The 27218-nt window shown below is 54.7% G+C and overlaps 10 protein-coding genes across 10 annotated transcripts; 6 read left to right on the top strand and 4 right to left on the bottom strand.

Moving 5' to 3' along the window:
* The first annotated feature begins 330 nt into the window (after positions 1-330).
* On the top strand, positions 331-1264 carry BU26DRAFT_515540 (Yos1-like protein). Its single transcript, XM_033828096.1, has 4 exons — positions 331-462; positions 513-572; positions 676-783; positions 867-1264. The coding sequence occupies exons 1-4, from the start codon at positions 429-431 to the stop codon at positions 920-922; spliced, it is 258 nt and encodes an 85-aa protein (XP_033688166.1). The 5' UTR covers positions 331-428; the 3' UTR covers positions 923-1264.
* BU26DRAFT_515539 (cysteine proteinase) lies at positions 1147-4271 on the bottom strand. Its single transcript, XM_033828095.1, has 4 exons — positions 3987-4271; positions 3784-3924; positions 3707-3720; positions 1147-3651 (listed from the first exon to the last, which is right to left on the bottom strand). The coding sequence occupies exons 1-4, from the start codon at positions 4020-4022 to the stop codon at positions 1605-1607; spliced, it is 2238 nt and encodes a 745-aa protein (XP_033688165.1). The 5' UTR covers positions 4023-4271; the 3' UTR covers positions 1147-1604.
* Positions 4272-4716: 445 nt separating this feature from the next.
* On the bottom strand, positions 4717-8904 carry BU26DRAFT_515538 (uncharacterized protein). Its single transcript, XM_033828094.1, has 3 exons — positions 6483-8904; positions 5698-6433; positions 4717-5526 (listed from the first exon to the last, which is right to left on the bottom strand). The coding sequence occupies exons 1-3, from the start codon at positions 8736-8738 to the stop codon at positions 5150-5152; spliced, it is 3369 nt and encodes a 1122-aa protein (XP_033688164.1). The 5' UTR covers positions 8739-8904; the 3' UTR covers positions 4717-5149.
* Positions 8905-10209: 1305 nt separating this feature from the next.
* BU26DRAFT_560489 (putative endonuclease LCL3) lies at positions 10210-11097 on the top strand (the record flags this gene model as incomplete). Its single annotated transcript, XM_033832803.1, has 2 exons — positions 10210-10581; positions 10651-11097. The coding sequence occupies 2 exons, from the start codon at positions 10210-10212 to the stop codon at positions 11095-11097; spliced, it is 819 nt and encodes a 272-aa protein (XP_033688163.1).
* A 610-nt stretch (positions 11098-11707) lies between these two features.
* On the top strand, positions 11708-16086 carry BU26DRAFT_216379 (carbamoyl-phosphate synthase). The gene is made up of 5 exons (XM_033820708.1): positions 11708-12261; positions 12323-13842; positions 13962-14126; positions 14288-15658; positions 15715-16086. Exons 1-5 carry the CDS (start codon positions 11922-11924, stop codon positions 15820-15822), a joined length of 3504 nt encoding a protein of 1167 aa, XP_033688162.1. The 5' UTR covers positions 11708-11921; the 3' UTR covers positions 15823-16086.
* Positions 16087-16092: 6 nt separating this feature from the next.
* On the bottom strand, positions 16093-18674 carry BU26DRAFT_515534 (uncharacterized protein). Its single transcript, XM_033828093.1, has one exon. It carries the CDS (start codon positions 18634-18636, stop codon positions 16282-16284), a length of 2355 nt encoding a protein of 784 aa, XP_033688161.1. The 5' UTR covers positions 18637-18674; the 3' UTR covers positions 16093-16281.
* A 156-nt stretch (positions 18675-18830) lies between these two features.
* Positions 18831-20850, top strand: BU26DRAFT_538073 (APG6-domain-containing protein). Its single transcript, XM_033831442.1, has 2 exons — positions 18831-19036; positions 19098-20850. The coding sequence occupies exons 1-2, from the start codon at positions 18925-18927 to the stop codon at positions 20576-20578; spliced, it is 1593 nt and encodes a 530-aa protein (XP_033688160.1). The 5' UTR covers positions 18831-18924; the 3' UTR covers positions 20579-20850.
* A 683-nt stretch (positions 20851-21533) lies between these two features.
* Positions 21534-22535, bottom strand: BU26DRAFT_216350 (uncharacterized protein). Its single transcript, XM_033820707.1, has 3 exons — positions 22249-22535; positions 22105-22194; positions 21534-21998 (listed from the first exon to the last, which is right to left on the bottom strand). Exons 1-3 carry the CDS (start codon positions 22427-22429, stop codon positions 21703-21705), a joined length of 567 nt encoding a protein of 188 aa, XP_033688159.1. The 5' UTR covers positions 22430-22535; the 3' UTR covers positions 21534-21702.
* A 564-nt stretch (positions 22536-23099) lies between these two features.
* On the top strand, positions 23100-25337 carry BU26DRAFT_515531 (uncharacterized protein). Its single transcript, XM_033828092.1, has 2 exons — positions 23100-23818; positions 23870-25337. Exons 1-2 carry the CDS (start codon positions 23537-23539, stop codon positions 25031-25033), a joined length of 1446 nt encoding a protein of 481 aa, XP_033688158.1. The 5' UTR covers positions 23100-23536; the 3' UTR covers positions 25034-25337.
* Positions 25338-25706: 369 nt separating this feature from the next.
* On the top strand, positions 25707-27179 carry BU26DRAFT_515530 (benzoquinone reductase). The gene is made up of 4 exons (XM_033828091.1): positions 25707-26041; positions 26127-26182; positions 26278-26618; positions 26678-27179. Exons 1-4 carry the CDS (start codon positions 25985-25987, stop codon positions 26839-26841), a joined length of 618 nt encoding a protein of 205 aa, XP_033688157.1. The 5' UTR covers positions 25707-25984; the 3' UTR covers positions 26842-27179.
* Positions 27180-27218: the final 39 nt, after the last annotated feature.

The following is a 27218-nucleotide window of genomic DNA, read 5'->3' as shown; positions in this document are numbered from 1 at the left end:
TTACGCCAGCTGCTCTTCTGCCAGTCAGCCGATTTGCGCCGTCCGTCTTCTTGGACGTTGATGACAGCACCCCTGCTTGCAGGCTTCACGATCGGGACGCGGACCCACCAACCGCATCGCCCTTTGCAGCTGCCTGGTCTGATTGCTGCAGGCAGGGTCCGGGTCGGATATGCAGACCGAAGCCTTTTGCGACACTTCTTCCCGTGTTCTCAAGCTTCCGAGGCATTAGAGAGCAATAGAGTAGCAGAATGTGTGACTCGCCCGCAGTCCTACTCACGTGACCGAATGCCAAGTATCGAGCTCGGAAACTCCAGCTGTCTTCAGAGCAGGCGGCAGCATCACCGAAATCTCGCACGAATCCCGCAAGAGCACAGCGCAATTCTCTGCCTACCGCGCATCGCTAGGAAGCCGATTCTCCACTCTTCAAAATGGTGTTCTTCGGTCTCGGCGGCCTCCTATACGGTACTCGACTTCCACGAACCATCTACTGACCATCCTACTGACCTTCGCAGTCTCGGTCCTCCTCATAAACGCCATAGCAATCCTCTCCGAAGACCGCTTCCTCGCACGTAGTACGTCTTCCCGCACCGAAAGAACCCCTACGCCTATGATCTACTGCGCCCGACGAGCATGCAACCGCCAGACAAACCTATGGATGGCTAACACGGGATATAGTTGGCTGGACAGCCTCGGCAGACCCCGGCTTCGGCGGCCAACGCGACGATGCGAGCGTAAAGGCGCGACTGGTCAACCTAGTATCTTCGGTGCGGACGTTGATGAGGAGTACGTCCCTTTCCTCTTGCAGAACCTGGAGAACCGGCAGAGCAAAAGACAAAGGGGATTGGATGTATACTTACGTGGAGCAGTACCGCTCATGTTCATCAACACGGCAATGATCATATACCTCCTGATATTCGGATGAGAGCACCACGCGTGCGCCACCGCCTTTCAGCGGCACATGAAAAGGACAAGGGGACGCCCTGGGCGTGGGGAGGCATGTAATTGATATTGAGCTGTTGGCGCTGGTCTGGCAGCAGAGAAAGAATGTCGTACACGGTAGATTGATAGCGCATCACTACCGGCACGGCGTAAACCGTGTGAAAGGGCTGGATTGCGAAGGTTGGACCGTTGATTGAGGCTGGGCCCGAGTGCCACGAATGAACACCGTCCAAGTTCGCTACGCATTTCGACCACTCTATAAGAATGAATTGCTCATGGATGGCAACTAACCATCCCATCCTCATCGCTATGGACAAATCGAGTCGCTACCAAGAATGCGCACACCTGTCCCGTTCAGTGCCTTGAAATGCCAAACTCGCTTTCTCTGAACCCAACGTCTGCATCCCTCATGCCTCATATCATGCGAGAATCTGCCATGTACATAAGCTAAAAAAGTAAATGATGATTGTGATCATCCAGCGGAGCATCAACGCCCCCATAGCCCGCAGATCTTTGTTTTGTGGTTGAGAGATATATCCGATAAGTGAAGAAGACAATATACACAAGATCCGCGCCAAATGTAAATACAGATGCTGAATGGGATCGCCAATGACGGGTGCCTCCGTCTGGGGTGTTGAGAATGACGATCGTGTCGATTGATGCCATTAGAGGTGGAATGTCGACTTCTTGCGCCCCAGGCTGAACCGGTTCTTCTTCTCCTTTTCCGCTTTATCAGGTGTCGCCAGGGGAGTGGCGCTGCCACCTTCTGTGTCTACGCCGGGTATGCTAGGAGTATCGTGCTCACCCGACTCGTCGTGCTTGTCTTTCCCGCCTGGCCAAAACTTCGGCTTGTGACGTAAGCTCATAGAGCTGTGTCTGAACCTGCTCAAGCCGGTCTTGCTTCCAAAGCCGTTTGCCTTCTCCGCTTCTTTCTCATGGTCTACTCCCGTTCCTTCGTACCTCTTCTTATTCTCCTCGTTCGCCGTGAGTCGAGATGCTGCAAGCGCCTGGCGGAGTTCCTCCTCTTGTCTGCGGTAGTTCTCCCTGCGTTGTGTTTCCATCTCTTTGCGCTTCTGCTTGGCTTGCTTTTCTAGCTCCTTCTCCTGTGCCTTGCGCTCTTTCTCTTCCTTGGCCCTTTCTGCCTTCTCTTTTTTGGACTGGAGGTTGCTCTTTCGCGTACCCAATATCGGAATGCTCGTCGCTATGTGATCCAGGGAATTGTGCTCGTGGGGTAACAGTGGTGCTGTCGGCGCGTGGCTTAGGCTCGCAAAGTGATTGTCCTGCTCTGCAATAGGTGTTGTCGAATGCATAAGGGGGTGCCCATTCACAACGCCATTCGCTTTCGGCGTCGTAACAGTGACTGTCTCTGCGGTCGCCTCAGTCGCCTGCTTCGCAGCAGCCAGACCCTCGTCCTCCAGTTCTCGCTGCATCGCCTCCTCCGTCGTCTCTTGGTAGAAAAGGACATAGGCGCACGCAAGCGCATTTGCACCTCCGAAAAAGTTCCGAACATACGCCTTATCCACAGGCTCCACGAGCTCGTCATCGAATAGCAGCCATCCCCTGTCCTGCGTCTTGATGATCGATACGTAGTGTCCGTGGTAAGGTCCGCCTCCTATGTGGACCACTACTGCATACAACTCGTATAGTCTATCCGGATCTTCCGCATCATCGGTCGTGTTGAATAACCGCAAATAGTAGGGGTATACTACGCGGTGAAACAGCTTCTGTAAACGCTGTAGATCCTCGGTATATTTGAATCTCTTCAGATGCAGCGCAAGAATTTTTGGTAGTCGCTTGATCTTCATCCTCTTCTCCGCCTCTTGCAATCCTCCGCAATTATCGCAGTGAAACTTGTTACGTTCGCAAAGCATTTCCTCCTCGGAGAACTTTCGCAGGCAGCTCGTCACTGACGAGTGCTGGTCCAAATCGACGGACAGGTCCAGGAAAGCTTCATCTCTTTGCGAAGTGTTCTCGCAGGTCAGACATCTTGTTTCAGATGTCAGTGTGCCTTCGAAAAGTTCGTGTACCCAGCCCGTTGTGCTCGACATCGTCGACGTCCGATCTGGCACGACCACGCCAGAATTTACTGTCAGGCCATTGGCTTCTGAATGGCCGATTTCCTGTATTCGCGACTTGGAAAAGTGCTCCACGTTCTCCACCACCTCGTTTAAGAGCAGGTTTAAGAACTCGTGCGCATCTTGGTGCATCGCGGTGCGAAACATCTCATTCTCTCGCCGCAGGATTTCGAGGAACTTGTGCGGGCTCACCACGCCAATATGTGACCTATGTGCAATTATTGCCTCAAATATGTCCTTTAGCGAGGTGAAAAGAGACTCGGACATGCCGTATGCCTTTGAGTTCTCGTAGTCCATGGTTAATACAGGGCCTGCCGCTAGCGCTTGCTTCTTCTTGTACTCGGGCGAGTCCTTGTTATCCTCGGGTTTGGTGGCCTGGGGGTTTACGGCGCCCCCGGGGGTTGTTACGGGCTTCCTGGGTGACGCTGTGCTCGGGCTGGATACCGAGTTCCTTCCCTTGGGCGAGAGGGCCGAGTTTTGGCCATTTGCGGTAGGCATCAGGTCGGTGTTCAATCGCGGTAAAGGTGCGTTCGCGGGCCGCTCGAGGGCTTCCGGCGGTGATCTGGAGGGAAAGTGGATGACCTGTTCCCGGAACGGGACCGAGTAGTATAGACATTGTATTATAGAGTTGCAGTAACTGGAGGCCAGCATGTGAGCGCATGTCGTTGTGAGCATCGGAGGGCGTCAGTTACCATGTGCTTCCAAACTACGGAAAAAGCGGCAAATCAGCGAACTTGGTACAGAGCAACGAGGGACACAGATTCCTTACGTTTTCAAAGCCAAAGAACTTGTCGCTACCGTCGCCGCGTATTGGGCCCGCATCGGCGAGGAGCTTCTCGAGAGGGGTCAGTTGTGGGGCATGGGGGTCCTTCTTCGCAGGCGGATTGCTCGACGCAGGGCTCGCCGGACTCTGTAGTTGCGTGCACGTCAGCCATTGCGCGCCTGCGCGAGAGGAGCGTGCGAAGTACTGACCGTGCCAGACTTTAGCCTCCCGAAGAACGATGTCATGGCGGCGAAGGCCGACCACGCAGGCAGGAGATGCGGCGGCGGTGGGTAAGGCGAGGTCGCGCAAGCATGCGGCGAGTTTAGGCGGCGGGCTGGCGGGCGACGGCAGGCGATGGGCGATTCCCCAGGCAGCAGAAGGCGGTGGTGTGCAGCATCGGGTAGGAGATGGAGCGACGGCACACTGAGGCAGACGAAGGCTGCGCGACGGGGTGGCAGAGACGGGCGGCTTGGAGCTAAGAATACCCAGCACACACGCGAAGGTTCGAGGAAAGGCAACTCCGACCGGGAAACGGGGTCCAATAGGAAAGGCGCCCCGCCACGAGGGCTCCAGCCGTCTGGTTGACAACCTCCACTTTGCAGCCCACCGCAGGCGAGCCCACGGAGACTCCGCCCGTCCAGGGCCGTGATGGCGTTGCAGCGCATTACCACGTTGCTGCGGGGCTGCTGGCGGCGTCTGCCAGCGCTCGCCAGTCCATCGCGGCTCGCGCAATCGCCCTGCCGACGAGCCTGTGCCTGGTGGAACAATGTTCGCTGCACGCCTGCTGAGGCTAAAGTCCACCACTCATGCACGCCCTTCCACCCCCATTCTAGAACAAGACTGCTGCACAAGCATTTGGCGCCGTGTGAAGAACGGCTTTGCTAGCTTGAGTCTGGCCCTTGGGCGCACTTCAGCACTGCTCCCAACACCTCGTGATCACCGGTGCAACAATAAGCCCAATCAGCTGATAGACTGTGCGACCCCCGCCAGCTAGCAACCAGAGCTTCAGTACAGCGGCCTCATTTGTTCGAGTTCTACATGATCTAGTAACAGAAAGTACAACAAGGTGGGATATCAGGTGTGCCCGACCACGCCAGCCGCCGGCAAATCCTTCACAGCGTGCCGCCCAGTCGAGAACGCCTCATGCCGGTCCCATGATGCAGTGCCGCACCTATGTATATAATGCACGCCCAGAAGAGGGGACTGAAGCCTTTCATCCGGACACGAACTTCGACAACAGGCTCCGCTGAGCAGATTTCGATGAATGGCAGAACGAAACCCGACGCCACAGGAAATGCTGGATGCCGCGCAGGTTATGCAAAGTAAAAACGCATGAAAAAAAAATACAGTGAACGAAATTCACATATGTTGCTCACAGCCGTCGTAAGCGCTTGCCGGCGCCCAATTCGATCGCGGTGCGACTGTTCAGGATTCTGTCTTCATTGCCATCAGGAGGCGGGTGACTCTGAATGTACTCTCGTCGTATTTGTGCCGCCTTCTTGTCCCAGTCAGCGACACGCTCCTTGAAAGTTGCTGCATTTGCGGCCGCATCGTCTCGAGCGCTCTGGGTCTGGTCGAGGTACGGTTTCTTGATCTCAGGGCTCGCCGTTCGCCACATGAGGCCAAGAGCGGTGCGGATCTCTGTTTTGGAAGCCTTTGCGTTTGGGTCGCCGGTAGCAGCCCTACGCTTTTCGCCGCAGTTCCCTTTGCATTCGTACCAGTAGTCTTTCGTGAAAAGCAGGAAAGGGTCTGAAGAAGACAGTATATTAGCACAAGTCCAAATTTTAGGACAGGAGACAAAGGGATTCAACACTGGACTATCATGGATGGGCAGCCCCATAGCGTTCACCCCTGAAGGGCTTCAGCGCACGGGCTAGTACAACATAGATAGTCTAGCATGTTTCTCCCAATTCTACTTACTGACGCTAGCACGCCCGGGTTTGATAGGGCGCTCGCCGATTTTGCTTAAGAGCTCTCCAATAATTGATGCTTCATAGTCCTCGTCCAGTTGTAGCCGTGCATTCTTGCTCTCATGTTCTATGACGTCTACCTCGACCTTGCGTTTCGGGTCTAAGGCCGGATATTGGGACGGATGCTCGAGCTTCACTCGCTTCTCGATCAAAGGGCTGGGAACCTTGATAGGGCCTATCATAGTTTCAACGACTTCGGCGGCCGCCCGTAGACCGGACAGATAGGCGCCATGAACAGTTGCTGGATGAGTGCCACATGTGGCTTCACCAGCGAAGTGAAGGGGCCCATGCGGCCTCGCCATGACATCGTAGTCACCTGCCTGAGTCTGCGGTCCCACGTATGAGTAGCTCCCACGAGCGAAAGGGTCCTTTTTCCAGCGGGTAACGATGGCCTCAGTCGGGAGGGGAACGGGATTCGGGGCGAACATTTTGTCCAGTCGGTCCGTAACGTCTTTGATGAGTTCGTCGTTAGAGCAGGTTTCGGCATAGTGAGCCGCCTCTCCCGCCATGAGAGCGACGAGTGTAGGTTTGCCGCTCGTCTTGATGCAGTTCCAGAATAGATAGAATCGGCCTCGCCGAGAAGCGTAGTCTTCTGGATTCAAGCTCCCTTGATGTTCTGCTTCGTTCAGCAACCCGAACATATCACGATCCGACTCCCAGAAGGCTTTCTCGTAGACTAGAATGATCTGAGCACGTTAATGGATGCACGTATGCTATGGTCCGATCGCTGCGTACCTTGTTAAGCAGACCAAAGCCCATCCGCTCAATAACTCCCCGCTTCCAGTCTGGCAGCGGTGGCTGGAATGTGATTGATCCAGACTTCAGCACGCCAAGCGGTGTAGTCATAACGATCTGGTCTGCCTCAAATGTCTCGCCGTTGGTGCATTCGACCCGCACTGCTTCCCCAACGCCTCGATCTTCCGCGTTATAGTGGACTGACTTGACGACAGTGCTGAACCGGACGTCAAGCTTGCTAGGTAATTGCCAAAGGCCGCGTGGCACTTGCTGGTAGCCGCCGATGATCTCGGTGTGCTCGCCTTCGAATTCGTTGCCGATGTCCTGATCCCATCCGCTGAGACTGAGCTGACTGACGCTTACTGCATTCGCATATTCAAGATTCGCATGGTGCCAATTCAGCAGGCGCAAATCTCTTGGCTTTAGATCAAGTATGGCTTGGTATTGTTTGATACCTTCGTCCATAATCTGCCCCAGGGTTGGGTATTTGGATGCCTTCGCTATTGTGTTTAGCTCGAGCGACTGCGTGAGCGAAGCGGACGGTTTGAGCGGCCATCCCATCTTCTGAACCGCTTGAGCGGCGGATATATTCGCATTGAAGCCCGCGCTGAGCTGATACGCTCGTCCTGCCAACTTCTCGACGCCTGTTGAAGGCTTCTCCTCTGTCGTCGATGCTGTAGTCGTGGCATTCGCAGGCAGAGGGGTATTAGACTGTTCTAGCGCAGCGATAGTTGCCCCCCCGGTATCGCTCGGCTCTCGTCCGAAAAGCATAAGATTTCGGTCGCCTTCAACAGTTCTGAAAATTGCGGGCTTGTTCCGGTATACGCTCGCACGTTCGAGAACGTCGTTGTAGAGCTTCTCCACAAATATATCTTGACTCTTCTCTACGAGCGTTCCGTCGTAGTCGTAGAGTATAGTGTTGTCTCGCAACCCGTGGTATGGAATGCCGAGTTGGCCCCGTATGATCGCGTTCATCGGGTTGCCGTGTTCGAAGCCCGTCACTATCTGCGCACCCATTTCAGCAGTACAGCGATGTCCCGGTGGAAGGGTGGATCCAGATTGATTCAGAAAGGGGTGGGAGTATACCCTGCCGCCGATGCGGGGGCGAGCTTCTAAGACGACGACTCTGGGCGGTCGTTCTCCTTCGCTCATCCACAGGTCCCCCAACTGAGCGAAAAGCCCTTCTAGGTGTCGCGCACACCCAAGACCGGACATCCCGGCCCCAATTACAAGTACTGTCCGTCTGGCGCCCTTCTTTGCTTTTGTACATGGTATAGTTGTCGCAGTGTTGGGGACTTCAACACATCCGAAGTTGATGTAACCGTTCCTCATGAGCCAAAAATACGCAACCTTCGCTAGGTTGAAGTAACGCTTCTCCCGAGCGCAACCTGCAGCTTCTTCCAAGCTCATGTAGACTAACGGATTCCTCGTCCAAAGCCTGAGGATAGCGTTCCTGATGTTCAGGTAGATGGTGACTTGAGCATGGGTAACATGGTTCCGCAGAAGTTCGTACTCGTTCGGGTGCAGGGCAAATGGGTTGAGGCGTGAGCTTTCGGCGGCCAATATGCACTGCCTCCCAAACTCCTCCCAAGATAGGGCAGCTGGTATGGAGGAGTTCGCCCTGAATTCGACAGCCTTGCCTTTGACGGGGCTGGGATTCCTTGAGCGATGCACGCTGGATCGCCCTTGAGATTGAGACAGTTCTGGGGTTGAGGAGGTTTTCGACCCACCATCGAGGAGATGCGGAGTTTGCGAAATGGATGGTTGATCATTCGTGGCGTCTTTCAGGTAAGACGTAGTAGTTACGCCAGCGGATGCTAATCCATTAACCGTCGTGCCTGAGTTGTAACGATTTGATTCTGCCGAGTTCGCATGGAGAGTTGTATTTGATCCTCCAGTCGTTTGCGAAGTTCGGAGCGGATGAGGATAGTGTAGTGAAGAATGCGCGTGACTCGTCTCGTTTCCATTGACATAACCTGGCGTAGACCCATCCCGCTCCTCTCCTCCGCTCATATGACTTCCACTCAGTTCCGACATATCGTGAGTGTCGCCATAGTGCACGGACGAGGCAGTCGATTCGGTATAGCGCAGGTTATTAAGCCCAGGTATGGAGACGGTGCTAGACGTTTGGGCTTTTATATGCACGACGTCCGGGGACATCGACATCGGTAAAATGCCATCATTGGAGCCGCCGAAGAGATACTGGCTTTCATCGAGTGCGTCCGCATCGGCGACGGTAGCGAGGGAAGAGTACATGATGGCTGGGGGAGCGGCATGAGCTCTGATAGTAGCCAGGGATGAGCTACAGGTTGCAATGAACCATTAGCCGAGATTTTAGAGGATGGAGGACTAGGTAATAGCGTCGTTCGGTTGCTGAAAGCATGGAAGATTTCGTTCTTTGGGGGTGATGGGTGGGGGATTGGTCGAGCAGCTGGCCCCTCAGGAATCGATGGACCAGGTGAGGTTGGAGCGCCATTCCAAATTAGCACTGCGATCCGTGCGCCTTCCCACTTTACCTCTTCCTCGAGGTTCCTCATCACCTCTCAGCCACCACTTGCCTACCAGATGCCACCTAGCTAAACAGATCACTGCATCCGTTTTGTGGGCGGAATATTGCGTGTCCACTCTCTCACGCGGAAGGCATGTTTTCGTTACCACAACCCTCTGCTTGCTATGCCCCGCTCCAGCCCATCCGAGAGGGACGCTACGCAATGCTGGATATGCTGAGCTGCGCCTGGTAACGTCTGCCGACTTGATAGTTACATTTGGAAGAGCAAACGTACGTTTGGAGCTCATGGAGGATGACTGTCAGTGGTTGCAGGTGAGTGCATACGGGACTGAGCACCTTCAGCCGGCTTCATCATACGCCTCTTTGCTCTACAGTGCCGAGAGAACGGTTTTGTCATCCTATCATGTATTCCGCATGTCGCTCGTCGGTTCCAAACACACCATGGTTTTCAGCCCTCAAAAGCTAATATCGTCCCAGGGCGACATCGGTTATCGTCCCGCAAGCACTCCCCACTGCACGCTCTCATCCTCTCCATGCGTGTAGCAAGAACCGATGTGGCTCCTTGTGCATCCGGAAGACGACGACGATATGGAATATCTTAGAGCAACACCTCTCTGTATGAATATCGTACGATCTCCAACGTTCGGACACTCGGTGGATCTTCCGCCCTCCCCGCCCCATATTCAGCCTCGGTTCTGGTTGTATATTTGTCTGAGGAGATGCACAAGTTGTGATCCCATCACCAGGTGGCAGTCAATTGTTCGAAGTGGTGAGGATGGTCACAAGCTGGCCTCTCAACAGCGGTCCGTGGTGCGCTGAGCAAAGGGTGGCAGAGCATGGGTCGATATCCCGCACGATATTGCGGACAGTCTGTCGTTGAACTTGGCTACGTACAATTATAGGGTGTAGAATCAGGAGACCAAGCTCTCGTCGAGTGAATGTATTGATGAAACTCTGCTGCGCATTTCAATTTCGCCATTCAATCTGATGCCTTTCAATGCAAGGTCTCTGTGGTTCCTCTACGCCGTTTGCTGGCGATGCACCCTCAGTAAGCTCTTTGGCCATATATCATCAGACGTAGCCCTTGTTGACGCGGCAATTTGAACTCCGGGTATGAGGTTTCCACGTGACTTACCGTTTCGCGGAGATCGGGACACTTCCGCAGGCGCGGAGACCTGCACACACGTCACGACTGCACCGCCTTTCGCGCGACCAACAATGCGATGGCCTCTGTCGGGCGACGACGATGATAAGAAGAAATCCAGTTTCGCGGCCTCGGTCGAAAGATTGAAGTCGACTGACTGGTCTTCTACGTTCACAGATCCTCGCACGCTCGGTCCGTCTCTGGTGTTGACGGTCTCCGTTGTTGCGATTCTCCGCCTATACAAATCATACCTTCGACGCATTCCGAGCGTCAGTCACATCAAACCGAACTACTTCCGCCGACGAAGCTTGTTCGGTCAGGTCACAAGTGTTGGAGATGCCGACAACTTCAGACTGTTCCACACACCTGGAGGGAGGATAGCTGGGTGGGGCTGGCTGCCGTGGAAGAAAGTGCCAACTACGAGAGAAGGGCTGGCGAACAAAACGGTGAGTTGCGTTCGACGCATGCCGCGTCCAGACTCGCCCACGCCATTCAATTGCTCATGCCCTCCGCAGATACACATACGAATTGCTGGCGTCGACGCTCCTGAACTAGCACACTGGGGACGAGAAGCGCAGCCCTATTCGCAAGAAGCGCTCGACTGGCTCACGAAGTATATCCTGAATCGGCGGGTGCGGGCGTACATCTACAGGCGTGACCAGTACGACAGAGTGGTGGCCCAGGTTTATGTGCGGAATGGGTTATTCAGGAGAGACGTGGGATTGGAGATGCTGAGAAATGGTCTTGCAAGTGTCTATGAGGCAAAAACTGGGTCTGAATTCGGCAACTTCGAACAACGGTACCGCGAGGCTGAGGAGAGAGCCAAAGAGAAGAAGATTGGCATGTGGACGAACCCGGGCATACTAAGACGATTGCTCGGGGAATCCGCAAAGAAGCCGGAGAGCCCACGGGAGTATAAGACACGACATGCAGCAGCAGAGAAACAAAAGAAGACTACATGAATGGAGCTTCCGGAGACGCATCGTGCATATCGGTGATCTGGGCATAGTCGATCGCTTTGCAGGGCCATCCGCCCTGGCAGGGCCGTATGTTGCCAGGCCACGATTGACCTCAAATGGAGCGATGGTCAGTCGCGGCATAAACACATCATACCCAGTATGCCGCCGCGGAGTTGATTGGCCCGTAAGCGTCACACCCGCCACCAGCGGAGGAATTTTGCACGCGGCTTGTGACCATGCAAAGATCCAGCTGCGGTAGGGCCAGCTGTGGTAGGGCCAGCTGTGTTAGCCCTGCGGATGATGCAATCCCATGCAGCAGCACCGTAGTTGCAGGCGGATTCAAAAAAATTCTGCCCCAGGAAACATTTTCGGCGCCGGTCATCGGTCTGCTTGCATGAAGATCACCTAGAGCTATGTGTAGCGCAGATAACCACCAGCTTGCTTCTGTTATCTCGGGACTACTCAACAGCTTGACACAATTGCTCCGTCACTTCTCCGCGATACTTGACAGGCTTGATTGATCTACCTAGGTACGGATTCCATGCTGCGGTGGTTCTGCTGCAGTTGACCGCCTTTGAGTACTGATAAGACATCGGCCCGACACTATTGGCTCGCGGCGAACCATAGAAATTTTGGCACGACCGACAGCTCTCCACTCCCCGCAATAAATTCCACGACAAGAGCATCTGCACCGCTGAGCTCGAGCTCCAGTACCCTTCAATTGCGCCCTCCGGTCCTGGCACGGACACCTCCCCGCGCGTTCGACCGCTTTGGACTACTTGCGGGGGTGGCAGCAGAGCTCGAAGCTCGGTGCTTGACCGCCTGCAATGGCTCTCTGCGGGCGTCTGGCACGTCGCGCACCCGTTCTTTCAGGCCAATTCCGCTCAATCGCTCCTTCCATTGCCTCTCGACATTTCGTATCTCGAGCTTCCAGACCCTTGGTCTCTCTTCGAACCGCCAATGAGTCACCTGCGACATACCGGCAGCTCCGAGCTTTCTCAAAGATCTCCGCAACATGGAACAAGACACAGGAGGCGCCTAATGCGCAAGCATACCTGGATAGCGGCGTAATTGCCGGAGCTCGTGATCTGGTCGACGTGAAGAAGGTTTTGGTGATTGGCAGCGGTGGTTTGAGCATTGGTCAGGCTGGGGAGTTTGACTACTCTGGTAAGGATACGGATTATTTGGTTCATAGGAGTGTGTGGTCAAATGCTGATACCTACCTCAGGTTCGCAAGCCCTGAAAGCCCTGAAGGAGGCCGATGTCAAGTCTGTGCTGGTCAACCCCAATATCGCAACCATTCAAACCTCGCACGTGCTCGCCGACGAAATCTACTACCTGCCCGTAACCCCGGAATACGTCGAATATGTCATTCAGAAAGAGAAGCCCGATGGTATCTTCCTCAGCTTCGGCGGTCAAACAGCTCTCAACCTGGGAGTTCAAATGAACAAGAAGGGTATTTTTGAGAAGTACGGCGTGAAGGTCTTAGGCACAAGCATCAAGACGCTGGAAACCAGTGAGGATCGTGACCTGTTCGCTCGAGCTCTTGATGAGATTGACATTCCTATCGCAAAGTCCATTGCTGTCTCCTCAGTCGACGAAGCCCTGGAAGCTGCGGAGAAGGTCGGATACCCCATCATCGTCCGTGCTGCGTATGCGCTTGGTGGTCTAGGGTCCGGTTTTGCGAACAACGCGGAGGAACTCCGAAATCTCTCGGCCCGATCGCTCACCCTGTCACCACAGATTCTAGTGGAGAAATCGCTGAAAGGCTGGAAGGAGGCAGAGTATGAGGTGGTCCGTGATGCAAGCGACAACTGCATTACTGTTTGCAACATGGAGAACTTTGACCCTCTAGGAGTGCACACTGGCGACAGCATTGTCGTTTCTCCCAGTCAAACGTTCAGCGACGAGGAATATCACATGCTTCGGTCTGCGTCAATCAAGATCGTCCGACACTTGGGCGTTGTTGGCGAATGTAACGTCCAGTATGCTCTCCAGCCGGATGGTTTGGACTACAGGGTTATTGAGGTCAACGCCCGTCTATCTCGATCATCCGCTCTTGCCTCGAAAGCTACCGGGTATCCGTTGGCTTACACTGCCGCGAAGATCGGTCTTGGTCACACGCTCCCTGAGCTGCCAAATGCGGTCACCAAGACCACTACAGCGAATTTCGAGCCCAGTCTGGATTACATTGTTACGAAGATGCCGCGGTGGGATCTGAGCAAGTTCCAGAACGTCAAGAGAGACATCGGCAGTTCGATGAAGTCTGTGGGTGAGGTAATGGCAATTGGACGAACTTTCGAAGAGTCTTTCCAGAAAGCTTGCCGACAGGTGGATCCTAAGTTCTTGGGCTTCCAGGGAGAGAAGTTCGGTGAGGATCTTGACGAGCTCTTGAAGAATCCTACCGACCGCCGATGGCTAGCTGTTGGCTATGCAATGTTCCACGAAGGCTACTCGGTCGATAGGCTGCATGAGCTCACCAAAATCGACAAGTGGTTCTTGTACAAGCTGCAGAACATTGTCGACTGCACACACGAGCTCGAGGACATTGGCAGCTTGTTTGGTCTGAAGAAGGAGATTATCCTGAAGGCAAAGAAAATGGGCTTCTCCGACAAGCAGATTGCGAAGGCCGTCAACAGCACCGAAGACGAAGTCCGAGCACGCAGGAAGAGCTTTGGAATCCGACCATGGGTCAAGAAGATTGACACTTTGGCTGCGGAGTTCCCGGCATCGACTAACTATCTTTACGTGAGTTTTATTCCCTTCCTTTTCATTCAGTTTCGTATCTTGGTGTGGTTGGTTTGGCGGATTTTGTTGTTGCCGGAATTCATAGTCACCCGCCTGTATTCACTAACCCATAATTCTAGACTACGTACAATGCCTCCTCGCACGATGTTACCTTTGATGATCACGGTATCATCGTCCTCGGCAGTGGTGTCTACCGTATTGGAAGTTCTGTGGAGTTTGACTGGTGTGCCGTCAACGCTACGCTGTCCCTCAACAAGCTCGGAAAGAAAACTGTCATGATCAACGTAAGTTAGATTTTCTCTTTTCATATGAACTTGGCGGCTGCCCAGTCGAGCCCTGAGCTCGAGTAGGGGCACAATCTCCAACCTCAAAAAAGTACTTTTGGACCTCTGGAAAACCCATTGAACCCAACCCGGAGCTATTTAACAGAGACTAACATGGGCAGTATAACCCGGAAACTTACAGCACTGATTTTGACGTCGCCGATAAACTGTACTTTGAGGAACTCAGCTACGAGCGTGTCATGGATATCTACGAGCTGGAGACGGCTAGCGGAGTCGTTGTCTCTGTAGGAGGTCAGCTACCGCAGAACATTGCTCTCAAGCTTCAGGAATCCGGAAAGGCAAAGGTACTGGGCACCGATCCTGCGGATATCGACAAAGCCGAAGACCGTCATAAATTTTCTTCCATCCTCGACTCGATCGGCGTGGACCAGCCAGCTTGGAAAGAACTTACCTCATATGAAGAAGCGAAGAAGTTTGCGGACTCCGTTGGATACCCTGTCCTTGTTCGACCGTCTTACGTCCTTTCCGGTGCTGCCATGACTGTCATCCGCAACGAACATGAGCTCGAAGCCAAACTCACCGCTGCCGCCGATGTCTCTCCCGACCACCCGGTCGTCATCACCCAGTACATCGATGGTGCTGAAGAGATCGACTGCGATGCCGTTGCTTCGAATGGCAAGCTGCTTGTGCATGCCGTCAGTGAGCACGTCGAGAACGCTGGCGTACACTCTGGGGATGCAACGCTTGTCCTTCCTCCGGTCAACCTCGACGCAAGAATCAAGGATCGGGTCAAGGAGATAGCAGAGAAGGTCGCCAAGGCATGGAACATCACCGGTCCATTCAATATGCAGATCATCAAGGAGGCCGTGGAGGGCCAAGAGCCAAATCTCAAGGTCATTGAATGCAACCTGCGCGCCTCCCGGTCCTTCCCCTTCGTCAGCAAGGTCCTCGGAACGAACTTCATCGACGTGGCTACCAAAGCGCTTGTTGGTCGCGAGGTCCCTGAGCCTGTCGATCTGATGGCCGTAGAGAGAGATTACGTAGCAACGAAGGTCCCTCAGTTCTCATGGACTAGGTTGGCAGGTGCTGATCCGTTCTTGGGTGTCGAGATGGCGTCCACTGGTGAGATGGCTTGCTTCGGCAAGGATCTTGTGGAAGCATACTGGGCGTCCATGCAGTCCACCATGAACTTCCGCCTACCTCAACCTGGCGAAGGTCTTCTGTTCGGCGGCGACACAGAGTCGGGCTACCTCGTGCAAATCGCCAAATACCTGCACCCTCTTGGGTATAAGTTCTACGCGGCAAATAACGACGTTAAAGAGGTGCTGGAGAAGAACACCGAGGGAGTCAGCGTTGAAGTCATTGAGTTCCCCGTGGAGGATAAGAGGGCGCTCCGTGAGGTGTTTCAGAAGTACGATATCCGGGGGGTGTTCAACCTGGCCAAGTACCGGGCTAGCTCGCTAGTCGATGAGGACTACGTGATGAGGAGGAATGCGGTCGACTTTGGCGTGCCGCTGTTTATGGAGCCTAAGGTGAGTTGCCCCGAAACACCCTCCCTGACGCAACTACAGAAGCTAACCTACCCCAGACTGCCGTCCTCTTCTCCCAGTGCATGAGCGAGAAGCTGCCTAAAAAGGGTGGCATCCCGAGCGAAGTCAGGTCATGGAGCGAGTTCGTTGGTGGCCGACCATTGTAGACACCTCACACCGAAAGAGTCACTGGAAGAATGGTATCCCCTTGCGGGAAGGCAGAGATAGACCGGAAAACGAAAGAGAAAGAAGTCCCATGTTCGTGTATATAGCGTTCTGATGATGTCGCTCGATTCATTTGCCCTAGGAGAGGAGTTTCTGGCGACACCAACGCCGCTTAAAAAGTCCCTTTTTTGCTCCTGAGCGTAGTGCGTGTGCGTATATAGCCTGATAATTAATCAAACGATATCACGTATTTTCTCTGTTCATGAGCTTGGTAAAATAGACGAGAAAATCTGGGTATGATTATGCGTGGCTATATACTGAAGCTGCTCAAGCCGTTTCGTAGCCATGGGAAACCTTCTTTCCCTAGCGGTGAAATCCAATGCCGTCGCTATGCTTTGGTATCGAGAACAGAATATCGGATAACGCGAAGAGTAAACAAAACGCTCAACCAACAATCGCAGCTACAGGGCAAGGTCATCCGCGCTATCCTCCTCGGCCTCCCAAGCCCTCTTCCTAGGAACCGTATGGAAACTGCTCCTCTTCGTCAGGGTCTTCGGGGCGATCGCTGATTTCCGTCCGTTCTTTGCCCACGACTGCTTTACTTTCTTCAAGAAGGCGGAGCGGCCTAGCTTCGAAGCTGATGGCCCGCCTGATGATTGCAGGGCTGATGGTTGAGGCGCAGACCGAGGGGTGCGGAATGCGGGCGCCGAGAGGAGGTTTCGGGGTGGAGTAAGAGATTCGCGTTTGATTGCCGGCGTGGCAGGGGCTAGGAGCTCGTCGTCCTGGGTAGGAACAGGCTCGGCAAGGGATGACGATGCTGAATTAGCAGCTAAGTCGACGCCGCTGTGCATAATATTCGGATTCCACTGATGCCGCTCGAGCGCTTTGCTCGTCCTGAAGGGCTTTTGACATGTGTTACATATAAACGAGGAGTCTACGTCGATCAGATCCAAGTCATCTTCGGATTCGGAGCCAACCTGGAAGTTGATGAGTTTTGGTCTCGGTTTGCGTTTCTTAGCAGATGTCGAAAATGCTCCTGCGAGGTTCTGTCGAGCGGGTGTTACGGTCTCCGTTGGGATTGATGTTTCGTGCTCGACGATGGGAAGGGTAAAAGGGCGCTTGTTTTGCGCATCCTCGTCCACAGGGAAGTCGGCTTCCGCTTTGGCATCGCCTTCCGGGGGCGTCTCTGTTTCGACTGAGGGCAAGATCGCCTCGTCGGCTGCCGGGAAATACGTGGGGTCCTCGAATTCCCCCGAGCCGCCTCCAATGGGCGTGCCTTCGACGGGCTCATCGGCGCCAGCCAAAGAAAGTAGTTCCCGCTCGTCATCGTCGAAATGTGCGCCTGACGCGAGCATATTCTCAATATTTTGAGCGACTATATGAGGCTGTTCCTCATGTGCGTCGTCGGCGTCGTGGTTTTCTAGCGAACTCGGTGTAGGCAAATGAGGTGATGTAGTTAACGACTCCAGGCTCTTCACGCTAGGAAACTTAAGTTTCTGCGTTCCCGTTTCGCGTGGTCCGCTTGTAAGATCGTTGTATTGGGTGTCCTTCCCCTCCGGTGCTCGCTCGTCACTCTCCGCGTCCACAATGCTTCCGTGCGCAGGACACTCTTTTGATTTTAAGTGAAATTGCCAGCGATTACAAAGCGAGGTGGTTGGCCAGTCTCTCCATTTTGCCCTGCTAGCCTTGATCTCTTTCCACGGAGTATTGTGTACTCGTCTCTGTTCAACGATATATGCATCGTCGGCTTCAGTGAAGAGATATTTGCCGCGTCGCTTTTGGGTACTCCTCGCCCGAGGTTTGGCTTGAGATTGATCCACGCTCGCGATGTCTGCTCTCTCGTGGGCATCTCGCTCCTTGCTGAGCTCAGGTATAGGTGATGAAATAGGGGTTTCTGTGGTCGTCGCAGCTTCGTCTTCAATGCATTTGCGCGGAATAGGTTCAATCGGGGCGTTCCTAGACGAGAAGCTTCTGGGTTTTGGTCTTCGAATTGACACCGAGATGGGGCTCGAATAGGGATGCACATGCCGGCTCCCAGTCGCCGATAAAGCTGGAGAAAACGAGTTGGGGTCAGTAAATGGTGCTATTTTGCCGCCAGCTAGGGCAGGTGTGATGGGGCCCGGTAGGTCGTTGCTAGCTGGAAGCTGGAAATTCACCCCGTTCGCAAGCAGATTCGACACAATTGGTGTAACTGCTTGCTGAACAGCTTGCGTTATCTGCGCTACAAAAGCGGTCTGAGCTTGTTGACCAGCTGGCGTCTGTGGAAACTGTACGAGCTGGGTCAAATCGACCGCATGACTTGCCGGATTTGCGACGATGGGTTGTGGGTGTCTCTGAGGATGCATGCTCATGGGCGTATCCGACGGCGGTAGATGCACCAGACGGTGGCATTGTAACGCGGTCGTCCCTGCTTGTCCGTCGTCATCCTCTTCCTGTTTGCGATTCCGAGGCTCCGGAGACTGCGACGGCGCCAATTCATCTTTTGCGTCTTCCCCCGAGCCATCCTCCTCGTCCGACACTTCGGGAAGCTCATCTGCCATCAGATCATCCAGCAACTGCGTCGCCCTCCGCCCATGTCGCTGCTTGTATTCCCTGTTAAGCCTCCTGTAATGGCCCCTATCGACTACGATTTCGCCGGTCCGCATACTGATCTCGTCGCTCATGGCCGCGGGTATGGCTTCGAACTTGGAGAAAATAGACTCGAATCTGCTTTTGAGCCGAGCCTTCTCCTTCTCCTTTGCGGCGATGTAGTCCGGGTTGGATTCGTCGACCTCGACAGACTGGAGGATGCGCAGGCGCTTCGCGGGCGGCTCCATGGTGGGCGATACGGTTCGAGTGCGCGCGGCGGGGGGAGGGAAGGGTGCGTTCAGGCTCGGCGGGGAGCCCCGGGGCTGACACGCGATGGCTGGGAACGCGCCTTCCTCGGTTTAGCGCGCCCCGCCGTGCGACCGACCCCTGCTTGCTGGCTGCGGGAGTCTGTGCGCATCCGCAGACGATGACCATGGCCGTTGTCGCAATCACTCACGCCTCGAAACAACCCCCGCCACAAACATTAAACGTCCGTGGCTGCAAAGCGGATATGAGCGCCGCCCTTCCATGACCAGATGGCGAACGAAAAGAAGCAGCCGGCGCTGTATTGCCAGAAATGCCGCACGCCCATCGATATCGATGCCTCGATAGACCAGCTGAATCCGGCAGCCTTCAAGCTCCTGACAGGCACGTTCCGCCTAGCATGCCTCGCCCGGTGTCCTCGCGCACGATGCTTACAAGACCCTAGACTCGACCGTTCCCGGACAGCAACAGATCGCAAAGCACACTCCCCCCCGCCAGTCCCGGCCGACATACCCTTCAGCCCGTCATCAGACCTACGAGGCGGCCCTGCAGTCTGCCAGAAATCCTACTTTCAAACGTAGCGTCCCGTCTTCGCGCTTTGGTCAACATGGCGCGCACAACCCCGCCATGTCCTTTGTCAACGTGCACATGTCCGAGTCGATGCTCGACCCGCCTTCCACGTCACCGGCACCCGTGCGCTCGCCAGACCGGCCAGCGCCGGTAGAAGAGCCTCAGTCGAACGGACTGGAGATAACGAGACGTGCAAGCGTTGCCGGTAGTGCAGGAACGGTGGGAGGGGGCAGCATGGCAGACGCTCTAGAGACCACGAACCGCATGTTCGAGATCCTGTCAGCCCGCTCCGACATCGATCATCCTGTATGCGTCGAGTGTACAGAGCTGTTAGTTGACGGCCTGCAAAAGCGCTTAGCTGTAGCGACCCGCGAGCGCGACGCCTACGTGGACTACCTCCGCCGTGCCAACACCGACGTCCCCAGCGCCGAAGAAATAGCAGCCGCTGAAGCCGCCCTCAAAGCAGCCAAGAAGTCCGAAGCAACAGCAATCACCAATCTCGAAAAGCTCGAAGCAGAAAAAGCAGATCTCGATGCACAGCTTGCTGCCCTAGAAGCCGAAGCCCGTGAGCTCGACCAAGAAGAGAACGAATTCTGGAAGAACAGGAATGCGTTCTCATCCACGTTGACCGAGTTCCAGAGCGAGCGTGACGCACTCACAACAAAGCATGCACACGACGTGCAAATACTAACTCAACTCCAACGCCGCAGCGTCTACAATGACACCTTCAACATCACTCACGACAACCATTTCGCCACCATCAACGGCCTGCGTCTCGGCCGCCTACCTTCACCCTACGTCGACTGGGCCGAGATCAATGCGGCCTGGGGTCAAACATGCTTACTCCTCGCCACTCTCGCCGAGCGCCTAGGCTACAAGTTCCAGGGCTACGAGCTCTGCCCAATGGGCTCAACCTCTACAATCGTCAAGCTAGAAGTCAAAGGTGGGAACTCGACGACTGAGGCGCGGCACTCATCTACATCGTCACCCACGGTGAACAAGCAGCACCTAGAGCTATACACCTCCGGCGAATTTCCCCTGAACTTTGGCTTCATCCACCGCAAGTTTGACACTGCGATGGTGGCCTTCCTGGAATGCTTACGCCAGCTTGGAGAATTCGTGGAAAACCAGGGGATTCATGCTGGAGGCGGATTAGCGGGCGTGGGCAGTGCCGGTGCCGGTGTCAAGATGCCGTATGAGATTCGCAAAGACAAAATCCACGATCAGAGCATCAAGTACACGCTCAACAAAGAAGAGGCGTGGACCAAGGCCTGCAAGTACACCCTCACGTGCTGCAAGTATCTACTTGCGCACGCAAACAACGTCGAGAGCTCCGCTATCCGGAGAGGAAGGTAGCGGGTGGGATTGGTGGTAGGAATGTGGTAAGAGTATGCGATGCATTTCTTCGCCGACTCCATTTGGCAGGACGATTTACGGCAGAGATAAGATACCCATGATGAACTATCATTTTTCGTGTTAGGAGTGGCTTGGGCTTTGTGTTTGGCAGGACACGAGCAGACAGTTAGACAAGATACGGGAGGCTACATGTGTGCGGATATATTACACATCACACAGTGCAACTCCGATATGAGGCACAGATGGCGCATAGATAAACCTAATTTTGACCTCTCTGTGAACTTCCGTGTTGCCATTGACCGATAAGCCTTAAAAGCTTCATTGGAAAGGTGTTCCCATCCTCTCGAGGATTATCGACTCGGGCCAATGGCGATAACAACAACAACACCGCTTCATCTAGGTGACGCTTTCCTTGCTCCGATCGCGCAGTATAAGGCGATGATAGCGCGATATTGGTGGAAGGTTGCGGTGGTGTTGCTCAAGATAGCAGCCCGTCATGGCAGTGAGGGAGTCGCAGTAACGGACACTGATACGCATCGGCGGCGGAAGGCTTCCTACGGTGACGGAGCGTCCCAATGTTACGCCCAGGGAATTTCGACGCGCTTAGAGGTATTCGTGGAACGGACGGAGACCGCCGACGAGATCTCGCTCAACCAAGTAGCCCAGTCTGCTAGAGACCTTAGGACCGACTATTGTCACGTAGCCCGTAGACCGGCTCTTTCATTACTGTCGCAGACGCTGGTGCGCCGCTCTGAGTACATATACCGAACATTCTCCAGAAGCTAAAGATTGATCTTTTGCTCCGCCACCGTTACACATTCCGCGTGCCCTCCCTTCGATATCATGTCAAGACGGCGGGTAGCTGCGTCATCTTTACTCGGGCCTGACGGGAACGGAAGAGACGTCGAGGGAGACAGCAGGTATGTCGCGTTCAATGGGCGCCCAACTCACTCCCGTCCGAATTCGGGGGAAAGCGTCTACCACACAGTACAATTCTATATTTCTAGCTGCTGTCACGTGTCCTAAATGTGCCCAATGAAGAAATGTACCGGCGAACTTTCGTCCTAACTTATCAGACGCTGCTAGAGCGCGTAGCAGAGGCCGGGAATGGCGAGATGCATTACTCATAGGTTTTCATTATTTCCCATCAATGGCGCTTGCATAGGAGTCACGATGGTAGTCGGTGGTGTTGCGGCGCTTAAGGAAGAACGTGTCATATGTACAGGCAGGTGACCAGCAGGCCCAGCCCGAACCTTGGAAACCAAAGGAACGCTCGGTAAGGCGCAAATAGCCGTCGCACGTCTAGTGTTAGCGCCCAAAATTATCGACGTGGTTCCCGCCGTTGTCGGCATATTCTTGCCGCTTCTCGTAGCTTCGGCCTCTGTGCTCTCGCGGTGCTTTAGGGCCAGGGGAGCAAATTCTGGTAGTCAATGTAAGTCAGGGTCCGAATTTTGCGGGGTAGCATATTTCTTAGGTTATGGAAATCCGGGGATATGGATTTGGAAACCCAGTTCGCATGAATTTACCGTTCTGCTCGTCAGGGGGGTTGGACCTGAGGCCGGGCTCGATAACGTTATTTCTGGGGAATGCTGTGATCGCAACAGCACGAAAACAATCTAGCCATTCGCAATCAGCAATTAAAAGGGACCTTCCAAGGTCCTGAGGCATACCTCCGCTGGCACAGGCGTTAGCATGATACGAAGCTCGGGGAGCTCGCGTCCCTCTCATGCCAGATTTACCAAATCGTAACCTGCTGTGCAGGGAGGAAGCTGTGCGGCGTAGTCCGCTGGCGTCTGGGCTAAAGTAGTTCCCGCAACGGATGCCACTACATATGGAGGTGTAGAGACGCATGGCGGGGAAGGGGTTTCAAAACGTAAGAGGATCCTACTACTTGACGACAGCGCAGACGACTTCAGCCGATCCTATGCAGAAGGCTGGAAAAGCTTGTCTGGCGGAAACATGGCGGATGTTGGAGATTTCCGCGGCGTGCTGCCTTGTCATTGCTGAGATGCTGCGGTGCGGCTCTCGCTGAGTGGAGTTCGTTGTATGGTGGAACTGGGGGAATGTGCACCCTCACGACTCCCAAGTGCGAAAGTACAGACGAGCCCGGATTGAGATGCGACACGATGCTCTCCGAACGGCAAGCGGCGTCCATGGCGAAGTGTGACGAGAGCAATGGCACAAGATGCGCTTTCGATGGCGACACGGGCGGTCTCACGATTCCCCGACGACGGCTGTCAGGATGCAGGCGCTGGGGATACGGGGCTGCGCAGTGCCATGGCAGGCTGTTTGCTGGGTGGTGAATCGGTGATGAGGTGTTGAGGCACGAGGAGCGTGGTCGCAGTCCGGTTCGCCTCGCCCAAGGATCATATGGTCAGGAGTTGGGTAACAGATTGCTGCTGTTGACACATCGAAATCCACGTGACGCAGAATTCGTGCTCGTTGAGTCTTACGCGGGCTTGGCGCCGCCCCAGACTTTAGCGGCCGTGATGTAAGAGCTGGCGCCAAGCGGCACGCACGACCGCACTCTCTCTCCGCCGTCGCCGTCGCGAGAGCTCACGCGGTGTGCCAGCAGCTTGCGCCGGTAATTGGCCATGGCCGCCATTCACTCTGTCAGAATGACCCCTCGTTTGTCTCCACTGTTCGGCCCCAGCCGCCGAGCTGCTGGCGTTGCATCGCGGTCGGCTGGGGACGCGCTTGACTCTTGACTAACACGGTACCACGATTCCTTTGTCCTAATAAAAATCTGCAGCTCCGACGGATGTGAAATCCCCTATAAGAAGCCCCAGCCGTGGCTCCCGCCGCACTTTGCCATCAACCTACTTACCACATTCCTGACTCACCTGCACAGCACAGCGGCACCCCCCGTCACCACTGTAGCCACCCACGAACACTCTGCTCCCGGCTCTGTTCCCTACAGACAACGAGCACCACAACCCTACCGCCGTCGAACATTCAATGCACATCAACGAGTTCCCATACGAAATCCTTTCCAAGATCCTCGAGGAAGCGGCCAGCGCCAACCTACGCGATGGCCCGACATACACGTTCGGGCTGTCCCAGCCGCCCATGCCCTTCCAGAGGGCTCCCCTCCAGCGCTACGTGAGGGGTCCCGTCCCGCCCGAGATGCTCAAGTGGGATGCCACCTCCGCCATCCGCCTCGCCTGCCGGGCATGGCACGAGTGGGCTCTGGAGTATTCCCTCAAGGACGTCTACATCCGCCGGTGGAAGGGCGGAGAGGTAAGTGCGCCTGCGCCCGCGTTGCTGCATCTCATGCTGATCCATGTTTAGAGATGGGCCGAGCTCTCCACCCGCCGCGAGAACTATGGGCTCTATGAGCTGATCGACAGGCCCACCGGCACCGCCGTCTATCGCGACCCCTTCGCCTCCCTGAAGCACACCGTTCAGACCTTCGACCGATTCCCCGGCGTGGCTGCTAAGATCAAGCGCATGTGGTTCCATGGCTTCTACACTGCAGAGACCGACCGGTTGGTGTTTGAGTCTCTCAAGCATTGCGTCAACCTTACATCCGTGTCCCTGCCCTGGACCACTATTCGCCATATGGATGCAAAAGCATGGCGGACCCTGCTTCTGGGTAACGGCAAGCCGCTCGAGTCTCTCGAGCTGCTCTCTATCGATCCCACCTCGCAGCAGGCCTCTGACAAGGAGAACCAAGTCGACCTGCACCCATTGCAGTCCGTCAACTTTGGTAAGCTCCGTCGTCTAAAACTCTTCGGCGACACTACCTTCATGCCGATTACCGACCGTGACCTCTATGCGATCGCTCGCACCGCCACACAGCTAGAGGAGTTCCACCTCACCTGCATCTCTACCGTCACAATCGATGGCGTCATGGCGGTCGTCAAGGCTTCGCGCGATACGCTCCGGGTTCTTGAGCACAGCCCCAGGTCGCAGGACGGCTTTTGGCATCCTCATCCCGGATCTCCGAGCGGTTCTGAGCATCTTTGCGAGCTCTTCAGGAGCTGCTCGAAGTTGGAAACACTGTCCATCTCACTCCCTTCTATGTGCGCCGATCTCTTCTCCAACGAGGATGTCAAGTTCGTTGGCGATTTGCAAGTGCGGGCACTGCACCTTTGTGGCCACGAGCATGGTCGGTCTACTCAAGAAGCCACGGATGCCCTTCAGAAGACGCTTCAGTCAGCCCGTAATCTGATCAGCCGGCGCGCCCACAGCATCATTCCTCACGAGCTTTACGTCGAGTTATTCTTTGCGGACTGCATTTTCGAGCCGTCTGTCAAGCTCGTTCACGGGGACTTCTCTCTAGCACAAGTGTCATCGGACGGGACTTGGCCGGGCACATTGCGAGCGAGCGGAAAGGGCCCATATGGCAGCAGCGGGCTCTATGAGAAAGAGGAGGAGGGACCTTTCCAAGCGATGGACGAAGAAGACTTCCTGGCAGGAGTCCGACGGAGATACCTGTCTATCTCCACCTAATGAGCGATCAACGAATGAACGACCAGCTTCATTTCAACCACATATTTGTATTACGACCAAAACTTACGACCTACGACTACTTGCATTAGCGATTGGCGCCTGGAGTTGGACTACCAGGCCGAAGCTGCCACATCTGGATTGCAGGTTTATCAAAAGTTCCTTCGAGTATTTTAGCGAGTGTGCACCCTCACAAAAGTGGATTCCCGGGCATTTGCATGGGCTGGCCAGGCATCGCCGCCCCGGTTTACGGATTCCAGAGCAGACAAAGTAGACAGAAGTTTGAATGTATAATTTTCGAGCCTCCTCTGAAGGCTCCTCTGTCTTTTTACCCCTTGTATGGCTTCCGTGGTGTTGATCTTGGTCGGCTCTGCCCCGCGCGCATATTCTAAGCTCAAGAGGGGAACGCTCAAGGCACTGACGAACCCATCACCACTGCACAACCAGCTGCTCTCTTTCCCGAAGCTCCAAGCTGCGCAAGCTTATGTAAAGATTCCCAATGTCTTTCATTCCAAGATTATTGTCAAAGCCAAACGTCGCTGAATAATACCCCGCGGAATGAGGGACTCTCCGTCTTCCGAAGAACCTTGGAAGAGCTCTTTGGTCCTGGCGGCATTTGCAATTCTTACCAATGGTGACCTAATCCGCCAAGCATCGATGACGCTAACGAGCGGCAGAACTGAGCCCACATGCCGGCCTATCCTGGATTAGAACGACTCTGAAGCTGTTGTGGAATCATGCCGATGCGTGGAATGGGTCCCGACGGCGCTGTTATCGGACCAATTGAGACATTGCCATTCGAAGGGGAAGGCCTAGACGGTGAGGGGTATATATTAAGAGCTTGAGGAGCCCCTCCAAGCTTCCCGTCCCCCAGTCTCCGGTTCTTTGTCAAAGCAATTGAGCTTCACCTTCCTTCAATTGTCAGATTTGAAACTTAGAGCTTCGATCGTCGCCATGGCTCCCAAGATTGCGATTGTTTACTACTCGATGTACGGCCACATCAGGCAATTGGTATGTTGTTGAGCTTCCACGGCGTCTGTCTCCACTGTTGTCACACATTCAGCTATGGAACAGCTAGCTAATAGTCATACCACAGGCCGAGGCCGAGAAGAAGGGAATTGAATCCGCCGGCGGAACCGCGAAGCTTTTTCAGTACGTATCCCCTCCCCACAAGTCCGAGCCGTCCGTACCACCTCGGAAGCATCGGTTCTCCGCCTCTCCTCGGCCCGCCATTAACCCTGCCTCAGGATCCCAGAGACTCTTCCCGACGACGTCCTTGCCAAGATGCATGCCCCTCCCAAGCCCACCGACGTCGACGTCCTAAGCGACCCGGGCGACCTCGAGCAATTCGACGCTTTCCTCTTCGGTATCCCAACCCGATACGGTAACTTCCCCGCGCAATGGAAGACTTTCTGGGACAAGACGGGTAAGCAGTGGTCGACGGGCGGCTTTTGGGGCAAATATGCCGGGCTGTTCGTGTCCACTGCTGGCCTTGGTGGAGGCCAGGAGTCTACTTGCATTGCTGCGATGTCGACTTTGGCCCACCATGGCTTCCTCTACGTGCCGTTGGGCTACAAGACTGTTTTTGGTATGTATCGCCGGTCAAAGGGGTGCAGTGAGGGGATGGAGGGCTAACAAGACGTCCAGCTGAACTCACCAACGTCAACGAGGTTCACGGCGGCTCTCCATGGGGTGCCGGTACTTTCGCTGCATCTGACGGCTCGCGCCAGCCCACTGATCTCGAGAAGAGTATAGCTGAAGCTCAGGGCATGGCGTTCTATGAGGCCGTGGCCAAGGTCAACTTCGCGTGACTAGATGGCTCGAAGGCGGAAAAGGTGGTGCAAACAAAACCAGCAGAAAATGGATCTAAGGCGGCTCCAGCACAAGAAACTACATCACTAGCACCGCAGCAGAAAGAGCACAAGGATAAGGAGGGTCCGTGTGGGCTGCCTGCTAAGTGCAATATTCTGTGATTTTGTCTGTTCAAGCCAGATATCAAAAAGCATGTTCCAGATCTGTCATGTTTGCCCAATGTCCCGTTTCTCATATCCGAGTGGTGCTACTCCTTGTGGATAGCCGTCTATTGCCCCCTTAATATAAGTACGAATCGAGCATGTTATAAAAGCCTCTTTACTATACCCAACGAGGCTAAGAAAATAGTCTTTTCTTATTTTAGATTGCCGTAACG

Source organism: Trematosphaeria pertusa (genome assembly GCF_010094035.1).
Source record: "Trematosphaeria pertusa strain CBS 122368 unplaced genomic scaffold BU26scaffold_3, whole genome shotgun sequence".
Taxonomy (NCBI): domain Eukaryota; kingdom Fungi; phylum Ascomycota; class Dothideomycetes; order Pleosporales; family Trematosphaeriaceae; genus Trematosphaeria; species Trematosphaeria pertusa.
This window is presented reverse-complemented; position numbering and strand designations above follow the sequence as displayed.